Source organism: Balaenoptera acutorostrata, chromosome 17, assembly GCF_949987535.1.
Source record: "Balaenoptera acutorostrata chromosome 17, mBalAcu1.1, whole genome shotgun sequence".
Lineage (NCBI taxonomy): Eukaryota > Metazoa > Chordata > Mammalia > Artiodactyla > Balaenopteridae > Balaenoptera > Balaenoptera acutorostrata.
This window is the reverse complement of record NC_080080.1, coordinates 71,195,741-71,207,946: the sequence shown is the minus strand read 5'-3', so window position 1 is coordinate 71,207,946 and position 12,206 is coordinate 71,195,741. Positions and strand designations below refer to the sequence as shown.

General features: G+C 45.3%; 1 protein-coding gene across 5 annotated transcripts in view; it reads right to left on the bottom strand.

Annotated features, from left to right (window-relative positions):
- Positions 1-5,138: 5,138 nt before the first annotated feature.
- PDE7A (phosphodiesterase 7A) overlaps positions 5,139-12,206 on the bottom strand; it is a 355,014-nt gene continuing 347,946 nt past the window's right edge. For all 5 annotated transcript variants that reach the window (XM_057532071.1, XM_057532072.1, XM_057532073.1 and 2 more), the window contains 3 exons: positions 11,918-12,014; positions 11,157-11,237; positions 5,139-6,938 (listed from right to left, as the gene is read on the bottom strand). In XM_057532071.1, the coding sequence (XP_057388054.1) occupies positions 6,730-6,938; positions 11,157-11,237; positions 11,918-12,014 (387 nt within the window). In that variant the 3' untranslated portion in view covers positions 5,139-6,729. The remainder of the gene's footprint in view (positions 6,939-11,156; positions 11,238-11,917; positions 12,015-12,206) is intronic.

Here is a 12,206-nt window from a genome sequence, read left to right as displayed (position 1 = left end):
TTCCCAGTCATAGGTCTTTCTGCAGAAGAATCCTGTCCTCATTTTTTCTTTTTTTAAATTTTTTGACCACACTGCATGGCACGTGGGAATCTTAGTTCCACGACCAGGGATCGAAACCGCAACCCTTGCTTTGGAAGCACAGAGTCTTAACCACTGGACCGCCAGGGAAGTCTGCTGTCCTCTTGCTGTATTAAGAATTCCTATGAGTCTGTGCCTCAGTGGTGAAGGAAGAAAACACGAGGTAACAACTACTGGAAACAAACCATCCTCTGATGACTCCTCTCTGTAGGTTAGATCTGGCAGATACAAGTTTAAACTTGCAGGTGTTAGCCCAGTAGCACCAGCTCTGGGATTGCCAGGCAGAAGGAGGCACTTGGTTTTACAGCGGTATCACTGTTCTGCCTGTTACTGTCACAATCTTTCCCATGAGCCTTTAGCCATTCCCGAGTCCTCTTCCCCCTTCTCATCCTAGAGTCAGCATTCTTCTGAGCTACCCCACTGAGCCTTTTTCTTAAAATTCTTACTACTTTTTCCTTGTAAACCTTGTAAGCAGGCTAGTTCTTCATTCGTACTAGTGTGATCACTTGAGAACAGATAGGATAATAAAAATAGCATACCCATGGAAGGATCCAGAAATCTTGAATGTTTCCCTGAAAGCTGTTGTCCTTAGTCCACTTGGTAGGGACTGGAAAACTTAATGTTCCTCTAGCTGGAGCTTCTCAAACTTCTCTCCCCTGGAAGATTCTCCAGCCTCTTCTAAAGGTCAGAGAGCTCCTTCTGTAAGCTGAGAGAATAACATGAGTGTAATTTAGACATCACCAGGAAGCTAAATAAGACGATCCAAATAGTGCCTCCCATTCCATCCCAAACTGCTGTGGCTGTTACAGGGCAGTCCAGTCCCTCCTAACTGCTGTCTTCCCAGCTGGAAAAGCCAGAATTTGAGGAGAAAGACACTCTTCACAACAGGATTTTTACCAGAGTTGTGAACAGCTTTCTGTTCACATGGCCTAGGAGCCGTCCCCTCTTCATTGGCCAGTCATGCTTGCTATCAGAGGATGAAAAAGGGTGAGAAGCAGGTGTGGTGGGACATTGTTGTGTAACGCAGGTGTGAGCAGTGACGGTGGAGAGCACGTGATCCTCTGCACGATGATCTCTCTAACGCAGCTCTGGCGCAGACTGCCCTCTGCAAGGAGAGCACCAGCTAATGCAGAGACATCTGTGACTCAGGATGCAGCCCTGACAAGCTGGTCCAGATCCCCCCTTGGGAATCTGAATAGGAAACCTTGAGAGAGGGGCACAGTTGGTACCTGGAGCTCAAGTAAGCATGCCATGAGGTACAGGTGTGCCCATGAGCAGTTTATACAAAACAGATGATGAGGACATGAACAAGGACACAGACTGAACTGTTGTCAGTACATGATTTTACCTTTACGAGGCAGACATTTTACAGGTTAGGAAGCCACTCAAAAGATTAGGTGACTCGCTAATACATACAAAAGACCTAAACACAGTCTCTCTAGCCATAAAGACAACACTTTAAAAACTTTACTGCCTTTCCAAGCAGACACTCCAAGGTAGAGAAGAGACAGGAAGAGGAGCAGAAGTGTGGGAAGAAGCAGATGCAGCAAGAAGTTACATCTCAGAGAGCTTAGACCCCAGGTTCTGCTTCTGCAGCCTTCATAGGGTTTGTCTCATTATCATGAACATGAATCCTCAAGATAAAGCTCCAGTTACCCTGCAGTGATCTGAGGGAGACTCTGTCCCCTACAGTGGAAAAGTTAACCCCTATCTTGTGAGGATTCTTAGATGGAAATTCAGAAACTGTTTTCTGTACATGTTCAACTAGGAGCTTTAAACACATTCCTTTATGATACTTTCTGCAAAAGATAAAGCACCTTGGGATACCATGCAGCCTCCCGATTCTTTATAGGACGCGGCTCAACAGTAAAGAAACACTTCAAATTTATGCTCAAAAATCTCAAACAATGCATGGCTTAAACATAAATGTAATATAAGATGAACTTTCTTAACAAGACTATTGATGGGACCAGTGGAAAGTTGCAGTAAACCAATAGGTCACTGTGCTTCAGTTTTAAAATACAGCTAAAAAGAATCTAATATTAAAAATGGGGGTGTTTCTCTTTCCCTGGCCATTCTACCAGACTTCAGGATAGGTTCAGGACAACTTAGCATAGCTGTAAAAGTAAAAAAAATGTTACTGTGATTGATAAAAGTTATTAGTATTTTACTAAAAGTATCACAGTGAACATCTAAGAGTTATATTTTAGAATCAAATTTGAAAGCTATATGATTTTACCAGTTACAGATGTTAATAAGATTCAATAATTACTGGAAATGGTGTCATTTTCATCATGAACCCAACAAAATCATTCGTTCTCAACAATACCCCAACACTTTACACTCACTTTGTGCAATATAGAAACCTCCCATATTACATAACAGATGCTTTCCACACATCATTTTGTCACCCAAACGTTTTGAGAACAGAGACCCCGTCTCGGTATTTAGTTTTAGTACCTTTATTACATCCAGTGCAGTTCTGCACACAACAGGAACTCGGATACTGTGACCACGTGACTTCGGCATTGACAGACTAGTTTCCACATAATTGCTCATGATGATAGACTGATAGCTAAAAAGGAAACACAATACCAAGTTAATCTGTTCAGCATTTACTGACGGCACAGTTTACGCTAGCCCTATGCTAAGGACAAGAGACACAAAGGTGGAGGAGACGGCTGTGCGTCCCCGGCAGTCCACCCCAAGTAGCGGTCACTTCCCCTGGAGACAATGGACAACTGGGGGCCTTCCAGAGGACACAGGTTGTCTGCAAATCCTTAGCAAACAAGGAATGGCTCAGGCTAAGTCTTGCACATATCTGGATAACTACGTGTTTCAAATATATGCTGCTAGTATGGTGATAAATGTCACATTTATTTAAAAACATTACTGAATGCAGATTAGCTGTCGGTCATTGTCCCAAGCAGGAGATACTGATTGGGAGGAGATTTAAACAAAATATTTATACATTTAAAAAAGTACACATGAAAACACTGTAAACCTCCAATGTGAAAATTTTTAAAGTTTTAAGAAAATCGGAAGCTTTAAGAGTCAAGAAAGATTTTTGGAAAGAGAGGCTGTCATAGGAATCTTCAAAGAATTATTTGCACCTGTAACCTGTACCTAAGGTACAAACATATTTCCCAGGTTGGACAAAGGACATAAAATATTTACTTCTTTTATGTAAAGAGGATCATTATAAACCACCACACTTACGGAGTGCACATACCAGGAACCAGATTGTTTTTGCTAAGCTAAGGCTTACCACAATTCTCTCTCCGAGGACCTTTAGCCTAGAGCAGAGGAGCTGCCCCCATGACTTAAGGGCTGGCCCAGAGCCCCAAAGGGCTGCTGCAACGCTCAACAATTCTTTGAAGTCTCCTGTTTTATCTTAAAAATTCATGTGAATTTTGCATTCTCTTCCATAATATTTAATTACTTATTTAACATGTGACCTTCTAAATTACTGTACTGTTTCCTCAGATTTTTCTAGAAAACCAATGTTCAAAGAATATAGGTCCTGTTGAAGAAGCAGGGCTATAGACGGGTAATACCACATACATGTAACAAAACGTATCTTTGCAGTGGGTTTATTTTATGTGTAGGCAGGAGATGGGAGCCACACTCAGGTGTCTCCCCCTTGAGATTGGCAGTAAGAAGATAATCCTCTGAATATCAAACAGCGAGAAACACGTTAACAGGTCAGAGAAGAAGAAAGCAGTCATACGCTGGCAGATCGGGCTCAGCTGATGCAAGGCTGAAGGTCTGACGTGTCTGCTGGATGTGCCAATCAAGCAGGCGTGGAGAAGCAGCTCCTGGCAGAGCATCTGTAACCTCATTCAGGGGAACCGTGGTCCACAAACGAGTATCAGCAGGTCCGGCCCTGCAGGACGCGTGAGGCGACTTGCTTCCCTTGCTCAGAATCCACGCTCAAGCAACCGGCTGATCGGCGTCTGGCTTCCCGAGAACGTCTGCCTAAAGGGAGAGAATGATTGATAGTTATATTTCTCACTGTAAATTAAACTATTAACACTTAAAAAAAACCCATCAGTTTCTGTGAAATTGGTTAATGTGAGTTTGCTATGAGATACAGTTCTACTTTCCATGTGCTGACATACCAGGTGTGTGAGCTTGCGAGTTTCCTTATCAGACACTGGATGCGTCAGCTTTGCCAAGATGATACTCCTCATGTAAGTGGCCAGCTGACCTTCCCGAGGTGGCCCTCGGCTCCACCACCATCAGACTCCTGCACCCAGCTGTCCAGCGTGGTGGCCACGAGCCACGTGTGGAGACCGGGCACCTGAAGCATGGCTGGTCCGAACTGAGACGTGCTGTAAGCATAAAATACACGCCAGATTTCAAAGACTGTAACAGGAAAAGGAATGTAAAACATCTCAATAGTTTTTTATAATGACTACATATTGAAATGATAAAATATTTTGGATATGTTGGAATAAATATTATTAGAATTAATTCCAGCTGTTTCTTTTTCCTTTTTTAAAATGTGACTCCTTGGAAATTGACAATCACCGACTCAGCTCACACTGTATTTCTATCCAACATCACTCTTCTATGCAAATAATGACTATGTTTGAGTTCAAAGTTTACACGTATCCCTTCTAATGAAATGGACTTGGGAGGATCCCGGAGAGGCCCAGTGGTACCTTTCTTACGCTGATACCAAAAGTAGTATTAAGTGGCCATTTCTCATTACTTGACTTTTAAAAAGCCAATAAATATGAGTAGTATGTTAGTACCTGCACGAAGGCCTGAGGTTCCCGCTGTGGGAACAAAGGGCTGTGGAGTCAAGAGGCTGGGCTCAGAGCCGACTTCTCCCGGCTGTTAGCACTCTGTCCACTACATCCCAGCCTCCGCTTGCTCACCCGTGAGGTGCAGGCAGCACACGGGCCCGCAGGATTCTGCCTGTGCCCAGCTCTGCCTGAACAAACGTGCGGCGAGCGAATGCCGGAGCCGAGAAGCGAATTCTTTGCTTCCCTAGTAATTCAGCGTTATGATTTCCAACGGACTGACTTACAGGTAAATATCAAAGATGAAAATGTGAAAAGATAGGTTTTTATTCATCAAAAGTTAACAGCAACAGGCACGTTATTAAAATGAGTATGGCAAAGCCTTTTACAAATGGCTTTACACTCAAGCTTTCTCCCAAGAAAATGACTGTTGCAACAAACTTGTAAACATAATTAATAAACAGTCCTTTACAGTAACAAGGGAAATACAATTGAACTAAAAGAAAGCACCGGTTTCTCTTAAAACTAGATTACAGTTGTGCTTACTACACATAAAACATTTTAAAACAAATTACAAAAGTGGAATGTTGTAAGTTTAAAATTAGTCCTTAGATTTTGTCCTAGAAAACATCTGTTCACATCAAAAGGCCCATCAAAGGGTAACGTTTCATCAAAGGGGGAGGGACAAGAAAACAATGCACTTTTTTCAAATCAAAACAAGAAGTTTGGTCACTTAGCTTTGTGCATAGTTTAAGGCATCTGGAGCGATCTGTTACAGCTGACCTCCCTTCCCCTCCCCACGTGTGGCTGCTCGTTATGTCACATTCTAAAATAATAAATAAAAGCTGACGTTCCCAATCCCTCCCACGTGGATAAATAGAACACATGCACAGTCACACATGCACGAGCGTGCCCCAGACACACATCCGCACACACACAACACGCCTCTCACTCCCTGCAGCGAGAGGGACTTTAGTACCCTTGCTCTGAAGGACACACTTGCCCATCCCACTTTATTTCAGATTGGCAATACCCTGAGCTGATTATGGTGTTTTAAACATTCCACCCTTTTCTTGCATGTGCAGGTCAAGTGTACATTAGTGAAAACAACATGCAACGTCTTCACTGCGGAATCATAATACAGCTAGGACACTGGGGTTCTGCCCCTCCCGCCCCAAATTAAAAACTAAGAGTTAAAAAAAATTGCATTGCCAAACAGCACTGGAGTGAAATCTCGGCGGCACTCTAGGATAAATGCTCAGTTTCCAGTGCACAAAATAAAATGATAGCAAATGGGAGGCTTTGGTGGCATCCAAAGAAGAAGAAAGGCAAACCGGGGGAAAGAGCTGCAGTTTAGGTTTGATCTTTAAAATTCTTAGTGGTTCCTTCACAATCATGCTCCAAGGCGGACTGAGAACCAATATTTCAGAGTTGGTCTGTAAACATCGAGTCTGGCCAGAGGCGCAGAGGCTGGGCACTTCACATTTCCATTTTCTCCGAGAGAACTTAGTGGAAGGTACAGATACACACTGTTGCATCAGACGGGTTAAATTCCAAAGATTTCTGCTGAAGGCTTCGGTTCAAGTTTCAGGATGCTTCGAGAAGCACGAGGGCCACCGCACAACTTCCTGCAAAACTTTGTTATTCCCTTCGGTTCGCTCCCGCTGGGCTTTGCATATTCAAGGTTTCACACGAAAGCCAAATGCATATTGCTGTATGTTCGGGTCTTATAATTAAAAAGTGGGTTCAAATGATCCAACAGAGGAAATCTTGGAAATAAATAATGCTGGCGTCATTCACTTCCCTTGGCAGTCAGGAGTAAAGTTCTCTCACCTCAAGACCCCATTCACATTTCTAACGACCTCCAGAGGCAGTCTGCCCCCTGACGGGGGAGGGGGGGTTAGGATAACCGGTTCTCCTGAGGTAATAACTGTGAGCTCAGCTCCTCAAATGCAGCACCAGTGTCCTCGCTGCTGGACTGTTCTCGCTGCAATCCCTTCCAGCTGGCTTTGTTCAGCCCCACGTGTCCGAGCATTGTCTGCGACAGCCTGGTGTTGGAGAACCGGGCCCATTCTGTGAACAGAGGCTCCACGAGATACGTCATGAAACCTGAGACAGTAAGAGAAAAGGTATTAGTGGATGTCCTGAAACTTTACAACGTCGAGATAGTGTTTACTCTCTTAAGTCCTATTCCAATATTACCTCTTATTTTTCAGAAGATGTGTGTGTAAATGTACATATCTTCTCTGAAGAATCTATTTAGGTAACTTACTGAAACGGGAAGTAAAGGTGAACTGACAAACATAGCCCATCTCTTCTGACGACTCCTCTCAGCTGCACCAACCATATCCTTCTATTTCAGCAAACCCGCGGCGGCCCTCAACCCTGAGGAGCAGGGCACAGTGTGCCCAAGGCTAAGGGGGTCCCCCCGGGGCTGCGGGTGACGAGGCCGGACTGAGGCGCGGCTGCCCTACCGTCCGGGCTGGTAATCGTCACACCTGGTCATGAGCACAGTGGGCCTGCTATGAACCTCAGGATTTATAAAGCCAAAACGCATGCCACAAAGTGTGAGTCTAAAACGAACAGAGGAGATTAGTTTAGACAATTAGGAAAGTGAACATCAAAAGTGTACCAGGGGCCTACTTTACAGACACTTCCTACAACTGATCTCCCTTAATTCACAGTCAGAAAAGGAGAAGGAGTGGTCTCGGGCCTGTCTGCATCTCGGGGTTACACAGCACTCGAGCCCACATTACAGCTGACTTAACACTACATAGTGTCTTACACAGGGTGAAAGAAGCCTCCTAGAAAATACCTTAACAATCAGATCACATCTACTAGGAGAAGCAAATAACATTATCTTCCTAAACTTTTGATCAAGGACAGGAAAATGTACATCAAATTCTATCACTGCTTGTTTAACAGTTTTAAAATTTTCTTCATCTCCAAAACCGTTTCTTTTCAGCAAAAGACCACATGGATCACAGAAAACACAGGTTCCGTTTAGCCAACAAAAGAAATCTCACTGGAAATAAAGCACCCACTACTTTTAATTAGAAAAATCATATATGGTCTGATGATTGAATTTTTTTAAGTGTACAAATTATGGTATCTGAAGTAGTAGTTACGATATTGGAAATAAGGCTTTCTTCCTTTTTTAAAAATATTTATTTATTTTTGGCTGCGTTGGGTCTTTCTTGCTGCGTGTGGGCTTTCTCTAGTTGCGGTGAGTGGGGGCTACTCTTCGTTGTGGTGTGCGGGCTTCTCATTGCGGTGGCTTCTCTTGTTGCAGAGTACGGGCTCTAGGCACGTGGGCTTCAGTAGTTGTGGCACGTGGGCTCAGTAGTTGTAGCTCGCGGGCTCTAGAGCGCAGGCTCAGTAGCTGTGGCGCACGGGTTTAGTTGCTCCACAGCATGTGGGATCTTCCCGGACCAGGGCTTGAACCCGTGTCCCCTGCACTGGCAGGCGGATTCTCAGCCACTGCGCCACCAGGGAAGTCCTCCATTTCTTTCTTTCATCTCTTCCATTCCCTCCACACATGTTAACTGAGAAACTTCTGGATGCCAGGCACTGCTCTGGGGTGGCCTCGGATAAGCAGTGGACAGACAGACAAGATGTGCTCTCCACAAGTTACGTCTGGTGAGGAGAGAAGGACACGGGAAAACGGCATCACTGCAGTCAAAGAGCAGAGCGGCTTCTGGCAGCCAAGCCACCCCCTCCCCCCGGGTCAGGCTGAGGCAGCCGCCAGAGCCCTGTCTTTTCCAGGTGCCACAGTCAAGGCGTGAGCAGCCGGAGTGTTGTACCCAAACGCAGAACCTTATTACCACAGGTTTCACGCGATCCATCTTCTTTGATTCTCCCGCTGTTCCAACTGGTTGAGAGCTGCATCCTGCTTCTCACATCCAACAAATCAGCTCTCGCTTCTGGCTCTATGGTACCCAGGATTCTTTTAGGTCTTAAGTACCTGATAACAATGCACAGGCCGGGGCCACGGACACAGCCAGGTGGCAGGACGCTACTCGTGAGCTCATCCACCTGTGAACCCCCTTAACTGTCCCAGCCCATGCGCCTCTATCTCTTCTCCTCAGATACCGCAGGACGCTGTGTCCAATGCCTCACCCTTACCCGGTACGTGACAGGACCTAGTGTTCCTACCAAAGAAGAAAACCGTATTAATTAAACACGACTTCTACCTACTGACCATATGCTGGCTCCGAGTAACTGCTGCTTAGCACGGAGTTCATTCTGATCGTCCTGACTTACTCTAGGAAGAGGATCTCTGCAAGCCCCATTTTACCTAGGATTTGATGTCAGAAAGACCAGCACCTGTTATCTGTACAAACTGGGCAAACTATGTGGAAAAGAACACCAGCAGCGCCCGCGTCCTCGGGTGCCGTGAGGGGTCGGCCCACGTCAACCGTCACCGCCTTCTACCGTATCCCTGCCCCCGGGGGACCGGGTCCACAACTGCCCAACGCTGACAAGGCCAGAAACGACAAGAACGGTTTAAGGGATCTAGCTTCTTGTCCCTTTTAAAAACTGCATTTTTTTAAACCTCATTTGCAACGTCTCTCATGAATCAAGGGAGGAATTTACTGAGGCAAGAAGTAAGCTGGAGCGTGTGCACAAGCCACTCCCTCCTCTTCAACTCAGTCCCCTCTGCCCACATTTCATCCGCTCTACCGCATTCGAAGGTTATTCCCTTGAGGACCAGGCCAGAGCAGATGGGCTTCTTGTCCTGTCACCCCCTCCCCTCCCATCTCCCTCCCCCACGCTCCTGGCCAGTCCGAGCTCCCGGGGGACCCGGCGTCCCCACGCTGTCCCCGCGCTGTCCCCGCAGGTTGGGCCTCGCTCTCCCGCATCTCTACTGCCTCTTCTGCAGCCAGATCATTACTACCCACTGCCTCCCCCGGAGGATCCTTTGCAACTGCTGTACAATGTAAGAATTCTGTTTCGGAATTTCTGACCCTCCAGCACAGTCCTCTTTTCCGGGTATTATGCCACAGTGTTGTGCTATCTTCCGAATTTCTAGAAACTTTCTCTCTCTGAAGTTTCTGGACACACTTCACTATTGTCAAACGCGTCCTGAGAGCTCCTGCTCAGTATCAGCCACCAAAATCACGCCCATCCATCCATATCCTTCTGAGTGACCCCCACCTGGCAATCCACCCAGCACACCCCAAACCTGGCCCATCTTCCCTCGGCTCGTCTACAACAAGCTGCACAGTCTTGAATCGCAGCCCCTTCGTGGTGCTGCCTCTTACAGCCACAACCCACTCAACAAGCAGTTCTCACGTGACCGCGCCCCTGGCAACACCCCTCCAAAGGCCAGGTCAGCACCTGGCAGCTATGACGACAGGCATCTAGCGCCTCCAGAGGGGGGACGACTGCCCGGAGAGAGTGAAAGGTGGCTTCTGGGGGTGACATCTGAGGTGGATCCTCAAGAAAAAGGAGCCTGTTAGGCAGATGGGGGGCCTGGCGAGGCACAGAGTGAAGGAGCACCAGGGATTTGGGGAGCCCCGGGGAGGCCCAAGTTGCTGTAGGGAAACGAGGGGGAAGGTGTTGGGGAGAAGACGGAAGAGACAACTCGAGGCCAGGTTACAAGGGGCCTGTGTGAGGTGCTGAAGAGTTAGCTTCAAGCAGCAGGCAGCGGTGAGAGAAAAGCTGGCAGTCGTGGAAGCTGGTCTTCCCCTGACCGTCAGGCCCAGCGGTCCCAGAATGACACCAATGAGGCTCCCGCATGGCAAAATGATGCTTTCTTTCCATTTCAGAACAGAAAGTTATTGCTACCTGCTCTGCTTTTTAGGAACTAAAATCAAATGAGAGTAAATTATAAGAGCCAAAAAAAGGAAAAACAAGAATAAAATTTAAACTATTTAAAAATTAGAAATAGGCATAATTTTTTTTTTTTTTTTTTTTTTTTTTTTTTTTTTTAAGATTTCTTTATTGACTGATTGATTGCTATGTTGGGTCTTCGTTTTTGTGCTATGGCTTTCTCCAGTTGTGGCAAGTGGGGGCCACTCTTCATCGCGGTGCGCGGGCCTCTCACTATTGTGGACTCTCTTGTTGCGGAGCACAGGCTCCAGACGCGCAGGCTCAGTAGTTGTGGCTCACGGGCCTAGTTGCTCCGCGGCATGTGGGATCTTCCCAGACCAGGGCTCGAACCCGTGTTTCCTGCATTAGCAGGCAGATTCTCAACCACTGCGCCACCAGGGAAGCCCTAGGCATAATTTTAATACTGATATTTCAGATGTACCTCTCTCTTCTTGACAAACTTAAAATCAGTGGCATTTTAAAAACCAGTTACATCTAAGTGTGCATAGTTACCAATCTGGATGTTGGCAACAGATTCGGTCTGACGGTCGCAAAGTGGACTCACAGCCAGATGGTACTTTTTTTCTACGTCTCCTAGAAATTAAAAAAGAAAAAGGAATTCTTAATGTGGAATATACCTACTGGTTAAATATATAACAGAAGTCTTCATCTTACCTGTAAACTCCTCAGGAATAATGTAACACACTTAATCCTCATGAGAGGATGCCTTCTAAATTAGTTCTTTTTTTAAACTTTAAGTTATTCATACATAGAAAAGGCTGCCAAGCCGACATCCTATTTTAAATGGAGAGGGTGGAAAACTTTTACTAGGTGTTATCCCAAGACTGTTAATTCTGTCAGCATTTTAATTTAAAACTCAGATTTCTGAAAGGAAGGTGCATGGAACGAAGATCCTTGGTTCCTGGCTTTAAATCACAAAACATGTCTTACATGGTCATGTGGCCATGACCTCCACACAAGACAAGGATGGAGCAAGGGCAGGAAAATCTTTCTGTACAGAAAAACTTCCAGCCTGCTCCACATCTAATTCACACACACATGCCTACACACACATCAGATCATTTCAAAACAGAACTGCTAATTTTCAAAACAGATGCTCAATTTGTGCATTATTGGTTATATGTACATCTACTGTGAACTGTCACTAAAACTATCAGGCACCTACTGCTAGACTCTGCAATTGTCTGAGTTATTTTATTCATATGATGCTAAAAAATGAACTGAATAGATTATCACTCAATACTGTAACTTGCCTTGATGGAAGAACTCCTCTGTTACTTTTTCACTCCACTGCTTGCTTAATTCCCAGGTCCGACAGGGGTTACAAATATCAGCACATTTCAAAGCCATCTAGCAAGGAAAATATTAAAATTGTCTTAAGAAAAAAAGTAAAATTTCAATTTTACTAAGCTTAATATACGCTAATAGTGGGGGAAAGAACACCTTAGAAAAGAAAAAGAAAACGTTGCAACAGGAAATTCATTATCCTTTATACTGATTTTACGATACTTTTAGTTGTAACAATCATTTCTGCAGAAACAC